We start from the raw sequence: 17,696 nt of genomic DNA, 5'->3' as shown, positions 1-17,696 counted from the left end.
GTGTGAGGGGTCGTGGGAGGAGAGAGTGCCAGTCCACAAAAGGAGGGGCAGCAAGCTGACTGCGGTAAGACCAGCTCAAGCACCTGGGATCACAAGAGCTACTAGGAAAATCGTGGTGGGCAGAGTTCCTTCTCATCCTTTAGGGTTTTTTGTTGCTGTTGTTCAAAATAAAAATGTGGGGAAAGTAAAAAAAAACAAACAACAAAAAAAACTGATTTGACCTTCAAAAAAAAAAAAAAAAAGAATAAAAGAGAGAGGACCCAAATAAATAAAATCAGAAACGGAAGAGGAGAAATCACAACTGATACCACAGAAATACAAAGGATTGTAAGAAATTATTATGAGCAACTGTATGGCAAGAAATTTGACAATCTAGAGGAAATGGACAAATTTCTGGAAACCTATAGTCTTCCCAAACTGAATCAAGAAGAAGCAGAAAGCCTGAATAGACCAAAAACAACTAGTGAAATTGAAGCAGCAATCAAAAAACTCCCAGCACACAAAAGAAAAAAAAAAGGTTGCAGGTTTCATTCCTTCAGGGCACATACCTAGGTTGCAGGTTTAGTACCCAGTTGGGGTATGTATGGGGCAACTGATAAATCTCTCTCTCTCTCTCTTTCTCCCCTTCCTTTTTCTCTAAAATTAATAAATATATCCTCGGGTGAGGATTTAAAAAAAGTATAGTATAGTAAATACATAAATCAACAACATCATTATCAAATATTCTATAGTGTACATAATATTATGTGCTATACTTTTATACAACTGTCAGTGGCTGTAGGTTTCTTTATAGCAGCATCCGCACAGACCTGTGAGTAATGCATAGTGCTATATTAGGATAGCTATGATGTTGCTAGGCAGGAGGAATTTTTTGGCTCCATTATAATCTTATGGGACTACAACTGAACTTAGCCCTGGCTGGTTTAGCTCAGTGGATTGAGCGTCGGCCTGCGAGCTAAGTGTCGCTGGTTCGATCTTCCAGTCAGGGTACATCAGAGAAGGAAAACTCTGACTCCAAAAAACCTCCGCTGCCTTGCGGCATACCTCTTCAGGGGAAAGGCTAAGGGAGTAAACCCCGACAGAAAATCCGGAGCCGGAGTCCCTAAGGCGGTTTGACGTTGTAGTCAACACCGGCAACTCCTGCGGCGCACCTGAACCCAAGCTGTATCGACTCCGTCTTTCCCTTGGATCCTTCAGCTGCGAAGAGAGGGGGGGTCTGCTGCATGGGCAACAGCAGACCCTCCATATTACCCTGCCCAGGCTCTGTAGCTTCAGCGTCATCACAAGATGTCGATTCAACACGGGAGGAGACAGATACCATGTCACTCCCGAGTCGGACTGCACAGCCATTCTCGGCGGTGCAGATAGACTCTTAAGAAGCTACACCATCGTCTCTCGAGACGGACGGCTGCCGACAACGACAACTGAACATGCAGTCTGTTGTTGACTGAAGCGTCATTAAGCAGCATTTGACTATACTATATTAACATATTGGAAGTAAGAATGACTATATTGATCACTTTTCACCCTGTTATGGCCCTGGCTGGTGTGGCTCCGTGGATTGAGCGCCGGCCTGTGAACAAAACGGTCACCAGTTTGATTCCCAGTCAGGGCATGTGCCTGGGTCGTGGGCCAGGCCCTCAGTTGGGGGCGTGTGAGAAGCAACCACATATTGATGTCTCTCTCCCTCTCTCTCCCTCCCTCCCCCTCTATCTAAAAATAAATTTTAAAAATATTAAAAAAAACCCCTGTTATGAACACATGCTCACTTTATAACTTATTTGTTACCTCACCTTACACATGCCCATAGAGGTGGGGGCACTCACAGGTGAGATATTTGCACACACTACCCAGAAGTGGCCTTGCATTGTTTGAAAGAAAAGTACAACATGAAGTCACACTTGGAGTCTTGAGATTTTGTTGCATTCAAGGGAACCCAGACTAAAGCCATTTAGTTTTCCTTTAGCACACCAGTCAGAGGGCCAGACTGCTATGAAGGAAACATCAAAGACATGTGTCCCTGGAGTTCCAATAGAGCTCAGAAGTCTGGGTTTTACCCCATCACCTGAAGGGCTGAACACAAATGTGCAATGCTTAAGAAATACCTTTTGATGACGATTAAACTACATGACACTTCAAAATAGCCTGTTTCATGGAAACACAATCTGCAACATTCCAAATTCTGAATGTCGCTAACATTAAATAAGGTTGTGTGGATTAACTGTTGTGATAAGAGCTCATTTCATCCTGTCCTTTTCCATCTGCAACTGCTAACCATCCTCTAAAATGCAGCTCAGTGACCAGCATGGTGTTACCGCATTGTTTTTTTGTACACATTTGTATCTGATGTCCCCCAGAAAGGTAAGTCAAGTCAACAAAGGTGCCTACTTTATTATTGGATATCCACAGGCACATGATGCTGAGTAAATGCTTACAGAGTCATGAGGAAACGTGTCTCCGACAGCACGGATGGGGCTCACTGAATGGCGACCCATACGAAAGCAGGTGAAAGAGTAAGAGGTAATGGAACAAATTAAACAAGGGTGTTTGGGCTTGGAGCCCAAGAAAAATACTAGGACATGCTTTGGTTTATACAGAACCTCACTTTGAAGAACATATCATTTATTTCTTGCAAATAATTCATAACACTCATTGAAAAAGAAAACAGGTTTGTAAAGAATCTACTTTGAGGTCTTAACACAGAAGTTGCAAGTACCACTAAAGATTTCCATAGTTCATAGTATTAGTTAAGAAAAGAAAAATAACAGGCCCACAGTAATCACTATAAAAGTTCAGTGTAAATAATATAGCAATGGGGAGCCATGTAAGATTTCCTCACATTTTACTGAGAAGAACGAAGAAAGCAAAACAATAAAGTCCCCCTTGGGACCTTGACCTAAGTGACACACTCATTATCTAAACTGGTGCTACTATTTGAGGCAGGACATGTTTCTTTGAAATGAATTAGTTGAATACAAGTCTCTCTTCTGGAGTCTAAAGCTCTACACATGTGATTAACTCTGAAGCATCTTTGAAGTACAAATGTGTTATCACACATACGACAATATAAAATCGTCTTGTTACAATAAACAGGGAACAAAGCTACCATCTCAGAAAAAGGAAGTATGACCTACATGAACCTAAGACTTTGCTTTTAGCTGTCAGACTGGCTCCACCCTTTGCCTTCAATCTCTGTAGGTTGCTTGGTAACTTAGGGACCCAGCAACTAAATGAATGGCTCTGCAGTTTTGAAGGTGACCGGCCTTTCATGAACTGAAAGAGAGGTAGAGTGCAGGTTAAAAATGACCATGCCTCGAGGACTCTGTCCTAGCTTACTGGTCCCCCAACCATCGAGAGAAGAAGAGATGCTGACAGAGGCATGGGAAGAAACCGCTGCTTCTCCCTCTTACTCGCTAGTGCACCCTGCCCTCTTCCAGTGTGTGAGGGCCTCCCCTCAGCTTTGGAGACTACCCGCACCTCCTGGATCTGTAACCAGCGTCAGAGAGTCAAAGCCTCCCAGTCTATCCTCTGGAGATAAGGAAATACGTTTGGAGAGGGAATTTCAGACATTCCATATGATCCATTTCTGTGTAACTGACTCCCCTCCTCAAGGGAAAAAGAAAAAGCTGTCATGTGGCATATACATAATCGATACATACAAGAGAAGAACTGCATGGAATTATAGATACTTAAGTGATAATCCTATTTGAACTGGTATTAAAAAAAATTATGGTTCAGTGGGAATCGGACAGACCCGCTCCCAGTCCTCTGACCTTGGAAAAGTCATTCAGACTCAGTGGGCATGAATGACAGGATTGGACTGGATGCAGAGTACCTCAGAGGTATTCTCAGCCTGGTTGCCACCATCTCCCCCATTCAGTAAAACAGCCTCACTGTCATCTCTTTAATATAATTTAGTTCTGATAAACAAAAACCCCAAAGAGCAAGATGATTTTAATGGTCCCTGGTGACTCCATCATTCTTAAGGGCAAAAAAATTTGCTTAAGAGTTATCTTAATTATATACTTGTGATAAAACTAGAAAAAAAAGTTAAAACTACCCATAATCTCTGGCCCTCTCTTCTTACCTCCCTTGTTTAATACCTAGGAATGTGTTGGCTAAAATATTTTCAAAAATTCTCGCCCAACTCCAGGAGGCACTCTTTACACCAAAGAAAACACCAATGGTGTTCCCTGGAGCATGGCACTCAGTGGCCCTGATGAAGGTGCTCTTAGAGAAGAGTAAGCCTGTGTTTGAATTTCATCTCTGCCACTTACTAGCTACGTGACCCATGGCAAGCTATTTAATAAACTCTCTGATCCTATTTCCTTCTCTGTAAAAACGAAGATAATAAATTGTATTTCCAAAGGCTGCTGTAGGAGCTAAATGAGATAACATGTAAAGAATGTGGTGTAGGGCAGCAAACCAACACCAATATTAGTTCTCAAAAGCCACAAGAATTGCCACAGTTCACGGTACAGAAGACAATTGTGTCTAGGACTTGTGGCCCACATTAGAGACCAAAAGATATTGTGAAACTAGAAACAGATCTCATCTAAAGATGAGAAAATAAAGATCTGAAGATGGGTAGGTACTCCAAAAGTTAAAGGGGTCAGAATATAGTGACCCGAGAACCACCCAATTTTTAAGTCTAGTAATTGTGATAACTGGGAAAAAGGAAGAGTAATCATGCTAATAAATTAGGGTGTGTTGGTACAACTGTTATCAAGGATAAGCAACTGTTTAAATAAGACAGGCTGCACTCATTAAGGACATACATGCTGCCAGCAAATTACAGTGTAGTTAATTCAAACTTTTTTGCCTTCCTGAGGAATCCAGGACCAGTGACCACGGAACTGCACTAAAGTTTTTGATATTTAAAAAGTGATTAACATACACAATTAAACTACACTTTAGGAATTATAGATTCTAAAAGTGATGGAACTGGAAGGGATTTTAGATATTATCTAGTCTAACCTCCACATGCTACACTTGGGAAAACTGAGGTCTAAAGAAGTTGATAGAAATACAGTATCTGCAGTCATAGAAGGCAGAGCCAATTCTGGCACTTGGTCTCGTTAACTTATTATCTTACTGCAGGAAATCAGTCTTTAGATTTATCCAATACACACAGCAACATCTTAACATTGGATATATGGATTCCTGTCTCAGCTCTGTGTAATTTGGGGTTCATAGGGCACTGGACGGCATCAGAAGGACTGGGTCAATGGTTGATAGAAGCGCCTGGTGGGACTGTGTGGGAAGGTCTGAGGATATTCAAGAAGGTAAATGAAGAGCACACAGAAAGACTGTTGTGGATCTGCCAGTCTGGGATTTGGGATTTGGGGGGGTGGCAATTAGGGTCTATTAAGAGACTAAATATAGAACTATTCTCCAAATCCAGAATGTAGCACAGTGACTAGCACATAGTAGGTACTTAGTACTTATTTGTTGTATAATTGGTTGATGAACCAAGAATAAATAAAATAACAAAAGAACCTGTTGTGAGAGAAGAAATGAGAACTTCAGAGTCAACAGAGAAGAGGGCCTAGTGCTGTCCTTTAGGGCAGGAGGAAGAGGAGAGCCATCAAAATGGTCCCTAACCTTAGCAGGAAGGAGGTGGCTTGTTTCTTTCACAAGGGCAGTGGAGTGAGTCTGTGGCCCTCTTGCTTCCACCTCATGTTTTCATCCTGAGGAAATGTGGAAGTCCCATGGCACTGTTTCTGGCCCCTCTGCGCTCAGGACAGAATGTGGAGACGTGAAGTTGTTCAAGGGGACTCTGTCTCCAAGGACAATAGAAATTTCTAATTTGTAATGGCACATTAGTTTTTTTATTATTATTATTTTTATTTCTCAGAGTAAGACACAGATCTGTTTTGTCAGAGGGTAGTGTATGTCACTTAAAGATGTTGATTTAAAAGAGGGACTATATTTCCTTTTGTGTGTATGTTTGTGCTTCTGATAACTTAAAGGGTAGTTTAAGTGTAAAGATGTAATTCACTTTATTAGTACATAATAATCTTGTCAGCAATAAATGTTGTGTCTGTGAATTATTATGTATGTATCTATATATGTAAGTATGCATGTGTATATATATTTATATTTATGTACATTATGTTTAATACATGCACACAGAGTGATGTATAAAAGGATGGTCATCGAAATGTGAGTGTTGGCTATCTTAAGAGAGTGATATTTCAACTGATTTAAAACATAAACCTTCCCAAACCCTACCCCTATACCTAACTGCCACATTAGTTTTAGAGGAGACTCTATACTTAAGCGCTAGCCAAGCAAGCGACTGACCACACTGACAATGATGGGGAAAATGTTTCATAGCAGGCACTTTCCATTTGCAAGCAGCCTCCCATGGGCCTAAGCCTGGTGTGCTCTGACCTTTTGCCAAGTCTGCTAAGGTTGGACTTCCAAAACAGGATTCATTTGATGAGCACTGATGCCACAGACATGATAGAAAGCTATATCTCATTAGATTTTCTAAGTAGTAAGGGGTTAGTGTTCAATAGTCCCTTTCCTTTTAACATGTATGTCTAACATCTGGCCACTCTGAAGTAAAGGTGCAGCATTCATCACTTCATATATTTTTCCAGGACTAAATAGAGAAACTATAAGATGACTGTACATCACTGCCCAAGAACGTCCTTTCAAGGTTCTTATGACATAAGCCACTTGCTGTTTAAGAGAAACACTAACATTTCAGTGAACAGTAAGTACTACATACAACATCTAGCAGATTAATGACAAAATGACAATGAGTATGTCAGTTGCTGGGACAGAATAATGGAGTTCTGTTCCGTGTTCATATGAAGATTTATACAGGCCAAAGAACATGTGCAATGTCTCTAATGTGACTTTCATTTGACACTTGATTAAGGTAAATTGGGTGCATTAAAAAAATTCTTTCAAAATTAGGAGATCAGGTCAGTGAAAAGACCTATGATATAAAAACACTGTTCTTTAACTCACAGAGTAATTGGCAAGGCTTGTATATTTTTAGCACAGTTTCAATTCCCTAAAAAGAAATACCACCTAAGAGAAATAGTTAAGCACCCACTTAAATGTGTCTCATTAAGCTGCCAATTCTGGTACGTGGCCCTTAAAGCTGGCTTACAGTGGCCCTTAAAGCTGGCTTACAGCACTCACCCTAACTCAACTCTGCACGCCATTCAAGAAATAAAAGCTATTTGAAAGAAAGGGACTATATCTGTAAGAATTTTTTTATTAATATTTGTAAAATATCTTGAGAAATAACAGGAAAAAGCAACCCAGAAAACCGTGTTCTGCAATAAAATTATAGAAATGGTAGTAAAGAAACCAAACTGAAAGGTTTTTCTAATGAACAAACAGTTTTATTCTTATAGTACAATCTTAGCTAAGTGGCTTATTCTTCTCAAGAGACCAGATTTTGGGTAAGTGTGAAAACACACCACTGTGTCCAGATTGGGCATACAACGAACTCCCTAACATGGTTCTCATGCTGTTTAACACCTTGATTATTTCTTTTCTTTGTCTTTATGCTGCATAACACCTAACTTTTTATGTACAAGTGAGTGTAAGGAAACAGCATGGCCAAAGTCATACAAATGCCCACTCACCTCCCATGATTTTGGATTGGCAGTTAATAAACTCCGGCTTCCTGTCTGTGAGGTACCTCTGGCAGGTGTGGTGGAGGATCTGGAAGAAGGTGCATTTTTCTGAGGCTGTGCTGGCTACCCACTGGTCAAAAGCATTTTCAAACAACAAATCAAACTCTGCAGAATCCTGGAAAAAACAGTGAAATAACTACTGATCTCAATGTATAAAAACTATTGCTTCTAGCTTATGCCCAACAAAAGACTCATAAAGGCTAACACATCTTTCTAAACTTTGATCGTAGTCATAAGACTCATCTTTATTAGCATCCAGATGCATGGAGAATCCACCTTTCTCTTTTTATCAAGCAAACCCCAGATCTTTTCAGTATTTACATATGTCGTTAGGAAGCTAATACCACAGAAGTCCCTATAACCTACCACACATCGACTTGTGCCCAAATTCAGACTATATAGCACCCTCCCAATTACTTGGAACATAATTCCTTCAACATTAAACCATTTTAATATTGCCCCTAACTTTTGACCGGAAAAGACTCCCACTCATCATTTTAGCATATAGTTACAAATTACATTTTATTTTTCTTCATTATTGATGTTTTGTACAGTGAATGTGTGTGAGCAAAAGGGGGGAATGTATTTTGAATAAATAACTATCACAAAATATTTGTCATATTAAATCCAATAGACTCCTAAACTTTTAAGATGCTATTTCTTTACTTAGGTAAATAAACCTCATCATTGGTGGCACAAGGAGATAAATGAAGCTTGGATAAGCATGGTTTTTCATAATGATAACCATGCACATGATATCTGAGCTCTGGCTTTTGCACTTTGCTGATAAACATATTACTGGAGGTAGCATTTCTTCAGTCTGCATCCCCTTCGGTTCCCACATCAAACATGATGAAAATAGTTATAATTCCCCATAAGAAGGGCTCAGAAATCAGAAAGTCTTAGTCATGTAACTGGAACAGAGAAATTGCTTTGTTAAAAAACAACTCAGACAGCCACCACCACTGCCAAGGTCAATGAAGAGTCATTGTGTGAAGAGAAGGCCTTCGCTCAGCATCGACAGGTCACTCACCCGATTAGGATCAATGCCATTCACCTGGCGAAGCTGCTCAAGCATCCACTGTGATCTCCGCACGAACGACGTGGAGCCTTCAAACTGTTTGACCTTCGTAATGGATGCCTGTGTGGGTTTCTTGTTTGTCACTGTCAAGAAAAGACCACTCAGGTTAGTGGGTGTGCAGGTTGGTTGGTTTCCTCTGCTAGTGGTGCTTCGATCTCACACCTACATGCATCTGCAAAATGAGAGTGAGAGGAGAGAAAGTGTGTGTGTGTGTGTGTGTGTGTGTGTGTGTGTGTGTACACACCTCTCTCTCAAGAGAATGAATATGTGTGCCTTTGGTGAGATGTCAACTCAAAAGGTATAGAAGTTATAATCTCTACTCTCAGGCAGTTACAATACAATTATAATTGTAAGGGCTGCTTCATTTGTGTCTGCATCCTTTCACACTGAATACAACTTAACCGAATAACACCAAGCACCTTTAACGGAGTCTGCAGAGAAAGAAGCATATAGTGCTGACAGGCACCAGGTAGGGGTCACTGGGAAGGGCTGAATTTTAGAGAAGCGGAGGTTACTGGCTCCCTTATGGAACTGCAATGCATATTTCTAATTTTATAGTCCAGCGTACATATTTCAGGTTTCAGTGATAGAAGCAATATTTCGTTAAAAAAGAGAACAGTCTGGCCTTAAAATATAGTCCAGTTTGTATTGAGTTTGCATCTGATTATGACTGTATCTGGCACTCTGGGTGCCTCCTCTCACCAATATGAATTCCTGAGGTCACCACACCTGCAGCACCAGGACAGTTCCTCCTCCCAGCCTTAGTCATGCTGACAATGGAGTGTCACCTCTCAGAGAGAAGTCAGGCACCAGCTGCCAGGAGGGAGTCACTCAGAATAGTCTACATCTACTTATCTCATGACTTAGAGATTCAAGGGTGGGGAGGTAATTAAGTGTTTTGAAAGCGCTCCTATGAACGCTGGCTGTAGGAATTGAAAGATTTAACAGAAATGATACTATTACAGAAACTAGGAAGAATGGAAAGCACTACTTGCCATAATGAATGCTAACCTATTAAGACTGCGTCAGTGGTACATTCTTTCTTTGTTTTAAATAACTTCACAGATTCCACATTTTCAAATAACTGCAGATGCTCAACAGATGGCAAAGAGAATCCTTGAGGGATGAAGAACAGAAAGCACCTACTCCAGTCCTGATTGGTGGCAAGAAGACTCTTCTTCCATGCATGCCAGAGTTTATTGCATTAAAGTGTCTGGGGTCCTGAAAACAGGACCAAGAGGAGAATGAAGTGTGGGTGCCCTGCATTTAGATCTGCTGAGAACCTCTGTGGTTAGAGGGCTCAAGACTGTTTTTATGACTTCAGTACAATCTCATCTCTTTGCTCTTAACCAGAATTTAGCAATTTTTAAAAAAAATTCAAATAATGCTTAGGTTTATTACCCATTGTTTCTAATTATGTTTGGCTAAAAGCTTCTGAATGTTTCACACCAATTACATTTACTTTTATGGTTAAAAAGTCATCATCCCTTTAACATCCATAATCAAGAGGAAATTTACTGTCTTCGACTCACAAGTGGCCTCTCTGGCCTACAGGTCCAAGTAGAGGCCTGTTAAGTCTCATTAGGAATAACGGTTAACAGTCTGCTCAGGGCTCTGGCCATACATTTTATTCAATTCATTTATTTTTTGTGTCTCCTATGACACAAAGGGAGATCTAATAGGTTTCTCTGATAGTCATGTCCTGCTCTTGTCTTTTAATGTTAAAGTAAACAACACACCTGGAATATATGCAGGTCCTAAGATGTGCTTAAAAGATTAAAGAATGCTTTTCAATAACAGGAAAAACATGGGTTCCTGTATTAGACACACATCCCTAAACACAAAGAGGATTTCCTCCTTTGTTTATGCAAATCACCCAACATTTAGGCATCCTGGGAAACATGAACATTTTCTTGTAACTTTAGTTAAAGTTGCCATGAACTCCTATTTTTACTTCTGGTCCATTTATTTCCAAGTAGTTTACAGCATTATAAAAGCTCAAATGCCATGCAAAATTACTGTGCTTATTGGCATGTTCAGCACTGACACCTTAGAAAGGCAAGTTCCTTCGGAAGCTTGTCACTGATATGAGAAGTCCAGGAACCCCGCCCATGTGACAAATGCCCCACAGAATTATTCAACAGCGATCACACTGCAGAGTGATTATTTTTAATGGAGGCAGTTACAATTCCATCCTTTCCTGCCTTTTCTCTCCTAATGATTTATTCCTTGCCCAGTTCTTGGAATCTGGGTAGTTTTCCTGGGCACTGAGCTTGGTTTAGTTTAATTTTTGTTTATTATTATTATTTCTACCACCTCAGTTTCTATTTTGAAGCAGGTGCCTTAAAATTATAGTATTATATACACATTACTTAGAGTTAAATAAAAACTTCCCCTCCTGAAATCAAAGCACTTGCATAAACACACGATTGCCAGACCTTCTGAGTTCCATGCTAGATGAAGTCATGTTTTAATTCCTTCCTTGTTTAGGGGTTTTTGGGGTCCGCAGTTAATAAAAAGTAAGTCAAACTACAGATGTCTAGTGAAAAACAGTACTTTATTGTCTTCTTCCAAAGGAAAGCTAATTGACAGCATGCATAGAAAGTGAAACCTAAAGACCTGGATCAGTAACATAATAATGCTGTATGTCCAACTATCCCCTACAATAGATTCCATCTTCATTATTTTGAATAGGCATTTAAAGGGGTGGGATAGTCACGACACTCCCAAGTAATACCACCCAAATCAGCCCTGTCTCCTGGTTCTCCATTCAAACTGCATCTCAGAATTCCCTGGGAGTTTTATAACAAATACACCAAACCATGTGAATCAGAATCTCTGGGGGTGTGGCCATGGCATCCATATCTCAAATCTCCCAGTTGGTTCTGAGGCACACTGACTGATGAGACCACCAAACTTGTGTATTTACTCATTTAACAAAAATATATGGAACATTTATTAGAAGGAAGACATAGAAGTAAGTTTTGTAGGCAATTCAAAAATTAAATAAGATGTGGTTTTGAATCAAGACACTGGGTGCGGTGGGGAACAATGCAAAAACAGTATTAAAGCATATCCTCTGATAAATGACATAGGAGTCACCTGAGTTGCTTGGGAGGGCAGGAGCTTTAAGGATGAAAGTTGAGTTGGGAGAAGTTCGGGAGGTTTCATGAAGCAGCCACATCCCAGGAAATACACCATTAGCCCTCACCTATACGTCTGTGATTAGCTCGGCTACTTGAAGTGTAACATGGAGGACTGAACCATCTTTTAAAATCTCCTCAATGGCATTCCAAAACATTCAGAATAAAGTCCAAGGCGCTGTCCATGACCTGCTAAGGCCTGGATGATCTGGCCCTGCTCCTGAGAAACTCTTTCCACCTTTTGCAAAGGCCAGTCTCTTCATAGAAGTACTCTTTTCTCTGTTTTTTTTTCCTTCCTTTTTTCTTTTTCCTTATGGTTGTCTCTTGTTCAGTATTCAGCTTTCAGCTCATGTCAACTCCATAGGAAAAAACATTCTGTGATCATTTAATTTAAGTAGGTTTCCCCACAATGTATTTCTTTCACTGAACTCTGTTCATTTCAAAACAGATTTAGTTCAAGCCTGGATAAAACAGTCAGCATTTGCTCCTCTGACATATTTGTGAAGAACAAAAACCAGATTTCCATTTAGTCCAAACATGTAAGATGTGGCTAAATCCTCACACTGATCTTCTAAGCTACACTTACTTGCGTGTGACGTAGGACAGAATAAACTGACAAAATAACAAATTACATTTTTCATGGCATTTGAAACTTTAAAAAAAATCTATATTATATAGCTTCTGGAGCAAAAAGCAGTGACTTGCCAAAGTAATACTATTAACGAATGCAAAAATTGCAACTTACACAATGAACTTAAGAGTCTACTGCTCTTCCCATTATAGCTTTTCATTGCTTTATCAAATGCCACATTTTATGGGGTATGGGATGCTCATTAAATAAGGATTAACTGAATCATTTTGTTCTAATAATGATACTACAGTTGTGATTCTGATAACATCCTGAACTGTTTTTTCCTTTACATTTCCCTTTAAATAAACTTGCTTTTTCACTTAAACAACTTCAATGAAAAAAAAACAAACAAAAATGTTAAAGTCATAAATAGATGCAGCTCTGCCTACATTAAGTAAGAAATCATGTAAAATAGAATTGAAAAATAAAAACTAAAAATATAATGAAAATGTAAGTGCTATTAATTTCAAATTAGAGTTGTCAGTGGCGGACTTGGCATCTGATATCTATTCTACGTAAAATGGTTTTAGCGAGTGTAGACAGGTGTTGAAAACTAACACAATATAGATACGCTCCTAGATATGATTACAAAGCTTAACCGGAAATGGCATCTCTAAGACCACTTGCTTGACAAGCATTGGAACTCTCAGTAAGTCAACTTTTGGGGTTATCCAAACCCAATGCTGTTTTTTCACTCACTCCTACTCCTCGAACCCACTGCTCTCTATAGTGGTATCTGAGGAAGGCAGAAGCATGTGGGACAACCAAATCCAGGCCCTTCTGCTACCAGTTCTGATAAAAGAATGTGGTTTCCATGGCTGCATGCCTCCTCTTCAGCCTTCATGTAGACTTGATCTACATCTTGCCTGAAGTTAAGAAGCAGCGATAGTATCTATTAGGTCTGGAATATCATTACTCAGGTTGTATAACTTCTCTATGTCATGAACTAATGGCCTAGTGAGGTCTTTTAAAAAATGGTCCCTCAAGGAAACATTGTACAAAAATACAATAAGGCACTTAGTCTAGGAGTACAGATGACCAGCCTTGCTTTTGCCAAATCAGAAAATCCTATTAAATTAAAAACCAATATGCTGGACTGTAGTAAAGCACTACCTAAGATCAAATGTGGTCTTGCAGTGAGTCAGAAATTGGTGAAAGAGCAAACAAAGACTGATGAGGAAAAGACAGAAATGCCAGTTATCTGCATGGTATGCGAAACAGTACAGGAATGCACACTGCCAGTGATTGAGTGGCTGATTTTCCATTTCTAGGTCCAATGATGGAGAGATCACTAAAAAAAAAAAAAAAAAGTCACATCTTGCCCTTGCTGATGTGGCTCAGTTGGTTGGAGAATCGTCCCATAACCAAAGAGTTGTGGGTTCAGTTCCTGGTCAGGGCACGTATAGGAGGCAACCAATTGATCTTTCTAACATCAATGTTTCTCTCTCCCTTCCTCTCTCTCTAGAAGCAATAATAAAAAAAAAAGTCCTTAGGTGAAGATAAAAATAAATACATAGAATAAAAATTAAAAAGTCACACTCTTTCCCCTACGATCTCATTATTCACAGCATCATTCCTGAATCATTCCAAATAAGAAAATCAATTTTGCTTAATATACAAAATATCTAGTCTGTCCTAAAATATTACATTAAAGGAAATAATTAGCATGTAAAAATGATTACTCTACTTTGATATTCTTTAAAATTTTTTTAAATTATATTTTATTGATTATGCTATTACAGTTGTCCAAATTTTTCTCCCTTTTCTGCACTCCACCCAGAACTGTCCCACTGCCTCAGGCAATCCCTACACCAGTGTTCATGTCCATGGGTCATTCATAGGTTCTTTGGCTACTCCATTTCCTATATGTACTTTACATCCCCATGGCTATTCTGTAACTGCCTATTTGTAATTCCTAATCCTTTTACTTCTTCACCCATTTCCCCACAGCTCCTTTCCATTCGGCAACCATCAAAATGCTCTTCGTATCTATAATTCTGTCTATGTTCTTCTTTTTGCTTAGTTTGTTTTTTAGATGCAATTGTTGAGAAATCTGTATTTACTGCCATTTTATTGTACATAGCATTGATTTTCTTTTTTTTAAATAAGTCTTTTAAATATTTTATATAATAATAATTTGGTGATGATGAACACCTTTAGTTTTTTCTTGTTGGAGAAGCTCTTTATCTGCCCTCCTATTCTAAATAACATCTTTGCTGGGTAGAGCAATCTTGGCTGTAGGTCCCTGCTTTTCATGACTTTGAATATTTCTTGTCCATCCCTTCTAGTCTGCAAAGTTTCTTTTGAGAAATCAGCTGACAGTCTTATGGAAGCTCCTCTGTAGGTAAATAACTGCTTTTCTCTTGGTGCTTTTAAGGTTCTCTCTTTTTCTTTAAGATTTGGCATTTTAGTTATGAAGTGTCTTGGAGTGGGCCTCTTTGCATCCATCTTGTTTGGGACTCTCTGTGCTTCCTGGACTTGCACGTCTATTTCCTTCACCAAATTAGGGAAGTTTATTTTCATTATTTTTGCAAATAGATTTTCAATTTCTTGATCTTTCTATTCTCCTTCTGGCACCCCTATGATGCAAATGTCCCAGAGGCTGCTTATGCTATCCTCATTTTTTCAGATTCTTTTTTCTTCTTGTAGTTCTGATTGGTTGTTTTTTGCTGCCTTATGTTTCAAATCATTGATTTGATTTTCAGCTTCATCCACTCTACTGTTGTCTCCCTATAAAATGTTCTTTGTTTCAATTAGTGTACCCTTCTTTTCTGACTGGATCTTTTTTATGCTCCTGAGGTCCTCACTAAGTTTCTTGCATATCCTTATAACCAATGTTCTGAACTCTGCATCTGACAAGAGTGCTTATCTCCATTTTGTTTAGTTCTTTTTCTAGAGTTTTGATCTGTTCTTTCATTTGGGCCATGTTTCTTTGTCTCCTCATTTTGGCAGCCTCCCTGTGTTTGTTTCTATGTATTAGGAAGAGCTTCTATGACTCCCTCTCTTGGTAGTGTGGCCTAATGTAGTAGGTGTCCTATAGGGTCCAATGGCATAGCCTCCCCTATCACCCAAGCTGGGTACTCAAGGTGCACCCTTTGTGTCAGCTGAGTACACCGTTCTCTTGTAGTGGAGCTTTTATTGTTGTTGGCAGGTCAATGGAAGGGATTTACCCAGGCCATTTAGCTGCAAGGGTTGGCTATGACCACTGACCCCCCCAACCTCCACCCTCTGTGAAAGATTAGCTGTGCGGGGGCAGGATGGTGGTGCTCCAATGTGGTCTGCAGCTTTCCACTGGGTGCTTAGGCTCTGGGGTTTCCGGGGTGGTGCAGGTCAAGGTGAGCCCATGCATGTATTTTGCCCAGGGCCACCCTGTCTGAGCTATAAAGCAATCTGAGATGGCTTCTACTTGTGCTGGGCTTGGAGATTCCCAGGTAAAGCCAAACAGTGAATCTAGGCTGGCTGCTGCTAGTGCCATGTCTGGGGCCACTTATCAAGAGGTATGGGGGCTGGAGGCTCACTGAGGCTGGCTGTTGCTTGTTTGAGGGGATTTAGGAAATCCTGAAGCATGAGCCAAGACAAGACATTCATATGGAAAAGCAGTTTGGGTGGGCCCACAAGTTGGGTGGGACAGAGTCTCTGGGGATCTCCAGGATGGGACAAACAATGTTAGCCAGGTTGATGAAGTCTCACATATGGCATACTCTGCTGGCTCTGTGGTAGGAAGGTTCAGAAAAGGGACCATGACCTCTGCTGGCCTCTCTCTCTGGAAGAGATCTGTTCCCCAGCTCTCATCCTGATGCCAGACACTTCAGTTTCTCCCTGTATGCCACTGGCCTTCCAAGCTGCTACCCTGGCGCTGGAGCCTAAAAAGAGTGTGAGTAAGACTGTGTGGGTTCTCTAATTCAAAAGAACTTATGTACTCTTATGTTCATAGCAGCACTGTTTACAATAGCTAAGTGCTAGAAACAGCCTAAATGCCCGTCTATAGGTGAGCAGATCAAAAAACTGTGGTACATTTACACAATGGAATACTATGCAGCAGAGAGAAAGAAGGAACTCCTGCCATTTGCGACAACATGGATGGAACTAGAGAGAATAATGCTAGTGAAATAAGCCAGGCAAAGAAAGAAAAATACCATATGATATCACTTAATACAGGAAACTAAAGAACAACATAAACAAATGAACTAAATAGAACAAGGAGCAGAATAACTGTCAATAGGGGGGAGGGGGCAGGGAGAGAAGGGGGATAAGTGAGGGAAGGGTTTAGTCAAGGAACGTGTATAAATGACTCATGAACATGGACAACGGGGAGGGATATAATTGTGGGAGAAGGGGTGGGCTGGGTGGAGGGGTGCACTGGGGAAAAAAATGGGACAACTGTAATTGAAAAACCAAAATAGATAAATAAATAAACAAACAAACAAATAAATAAATAAATAAAATAAAATTTAAAAAAAAAAAAAAAAACGACCATGTGGGTTCTTTAAGAGGAACTGCTTCGGATTCCAGAAGTTTCTTCCACTGGCTCAACCCCTACTTGTTTTCCCAGCCAGAAGTTGTGGGTACTTATCTTCCTGGCACTGGAGCACTGGGCTAGAGGGCCTGGTATGGGGCTGGGACTCCTCACCTCCGAAATATCCCTCCCGAATTTTTATCCACCACACACAGATGTGGGACCAGCCCATTCTACATCTCTGCTCCTCCTACCAATCTGGATGTATGTGGTTTCTTCAATTCCATAGTTGTCAGACTTCCATTCAACTTGATTTCTGCCAGTTCTGAGTGATGGTTGTTCTACATTTCAGTTGTAATTTTGATGTGGTTGTTTGAGGAGGTAAGCCATGGTTACCTATGCCTCATTTTTGACCAGAAATCTACCTTTATATTCTTGATCTCATTTTTCATAGGTATTTTTACATATTTACTAACATTTGCACAAATATTTCTTATACACATCTATCTCAGATGGAATCATTTTATAACTTTATGTGGTCATTTCTCTCTCAAGAAAAGGTACTTAAGAACAAATTGTTTCTATATAGTTTATGCTGAGGGAAAGCACAGCTATGTACTTCAGATACCTTAAATCTCACCATGCTCAGTCCTGGCACAATCTCATAGGTAAGTGAAGGTCAGTGTTTTGCCGTAAGCCTTAGCTCTCTGCGCTGCTAGAG

General features: G+C 40.0%; 1 protein-coding gene across 3 annotated transcripts in view; it reads right to left on the bottom strand.

Annotated features, from left to right (window-relative positions):
• The window catches only part of STXBP6 (syntaxin binding protein 6), a 246,261-nt gene that overhangs the window by 48,280 nt on the left and 180,285 nt on the right, over positions 1–17,696 (bottom strand). For all 3 annotated transcript variants that reach the window (XM_090270177.1, XM_090270178.1, XM_090270176.1), the window contains exons 3-4: positions 8,698–8,828; positions 7,614–7,779 (exon numbers count right to left, since the gene is read on the bottom strand). In XM_090270177.1, coding sequence (XP_090126303.1) covers positions 7,614–7,779; positions 8,698–8,828 — 297 coding nt within the window. The remainder of the gene's footprint in view (positions 1–7,613; positions 7,780–8,697; positions 8,829–17,696) is intronic.

Source organism: Furipterus horrens, unplaced genomic scaffold, assembly GCF_987537825.1.
Source record: "Furipterus horrens unplaced genomic scaffold, mFurHor1.1.pri manual_scaffold_3, whole genome shotgun sequence".
Classification (NCBI taxonomy): domain Eukaryota; kingdom Metazoa; phylum Chordata; class Mammalia; order Chiroptera; family Furipteridae; genus Furipterus; species Furipterus horrens.
Note: the sequence above shows the minus strand (reverse complement) of the source record. Positions and strands in the feature narration are given on the sequence as shown.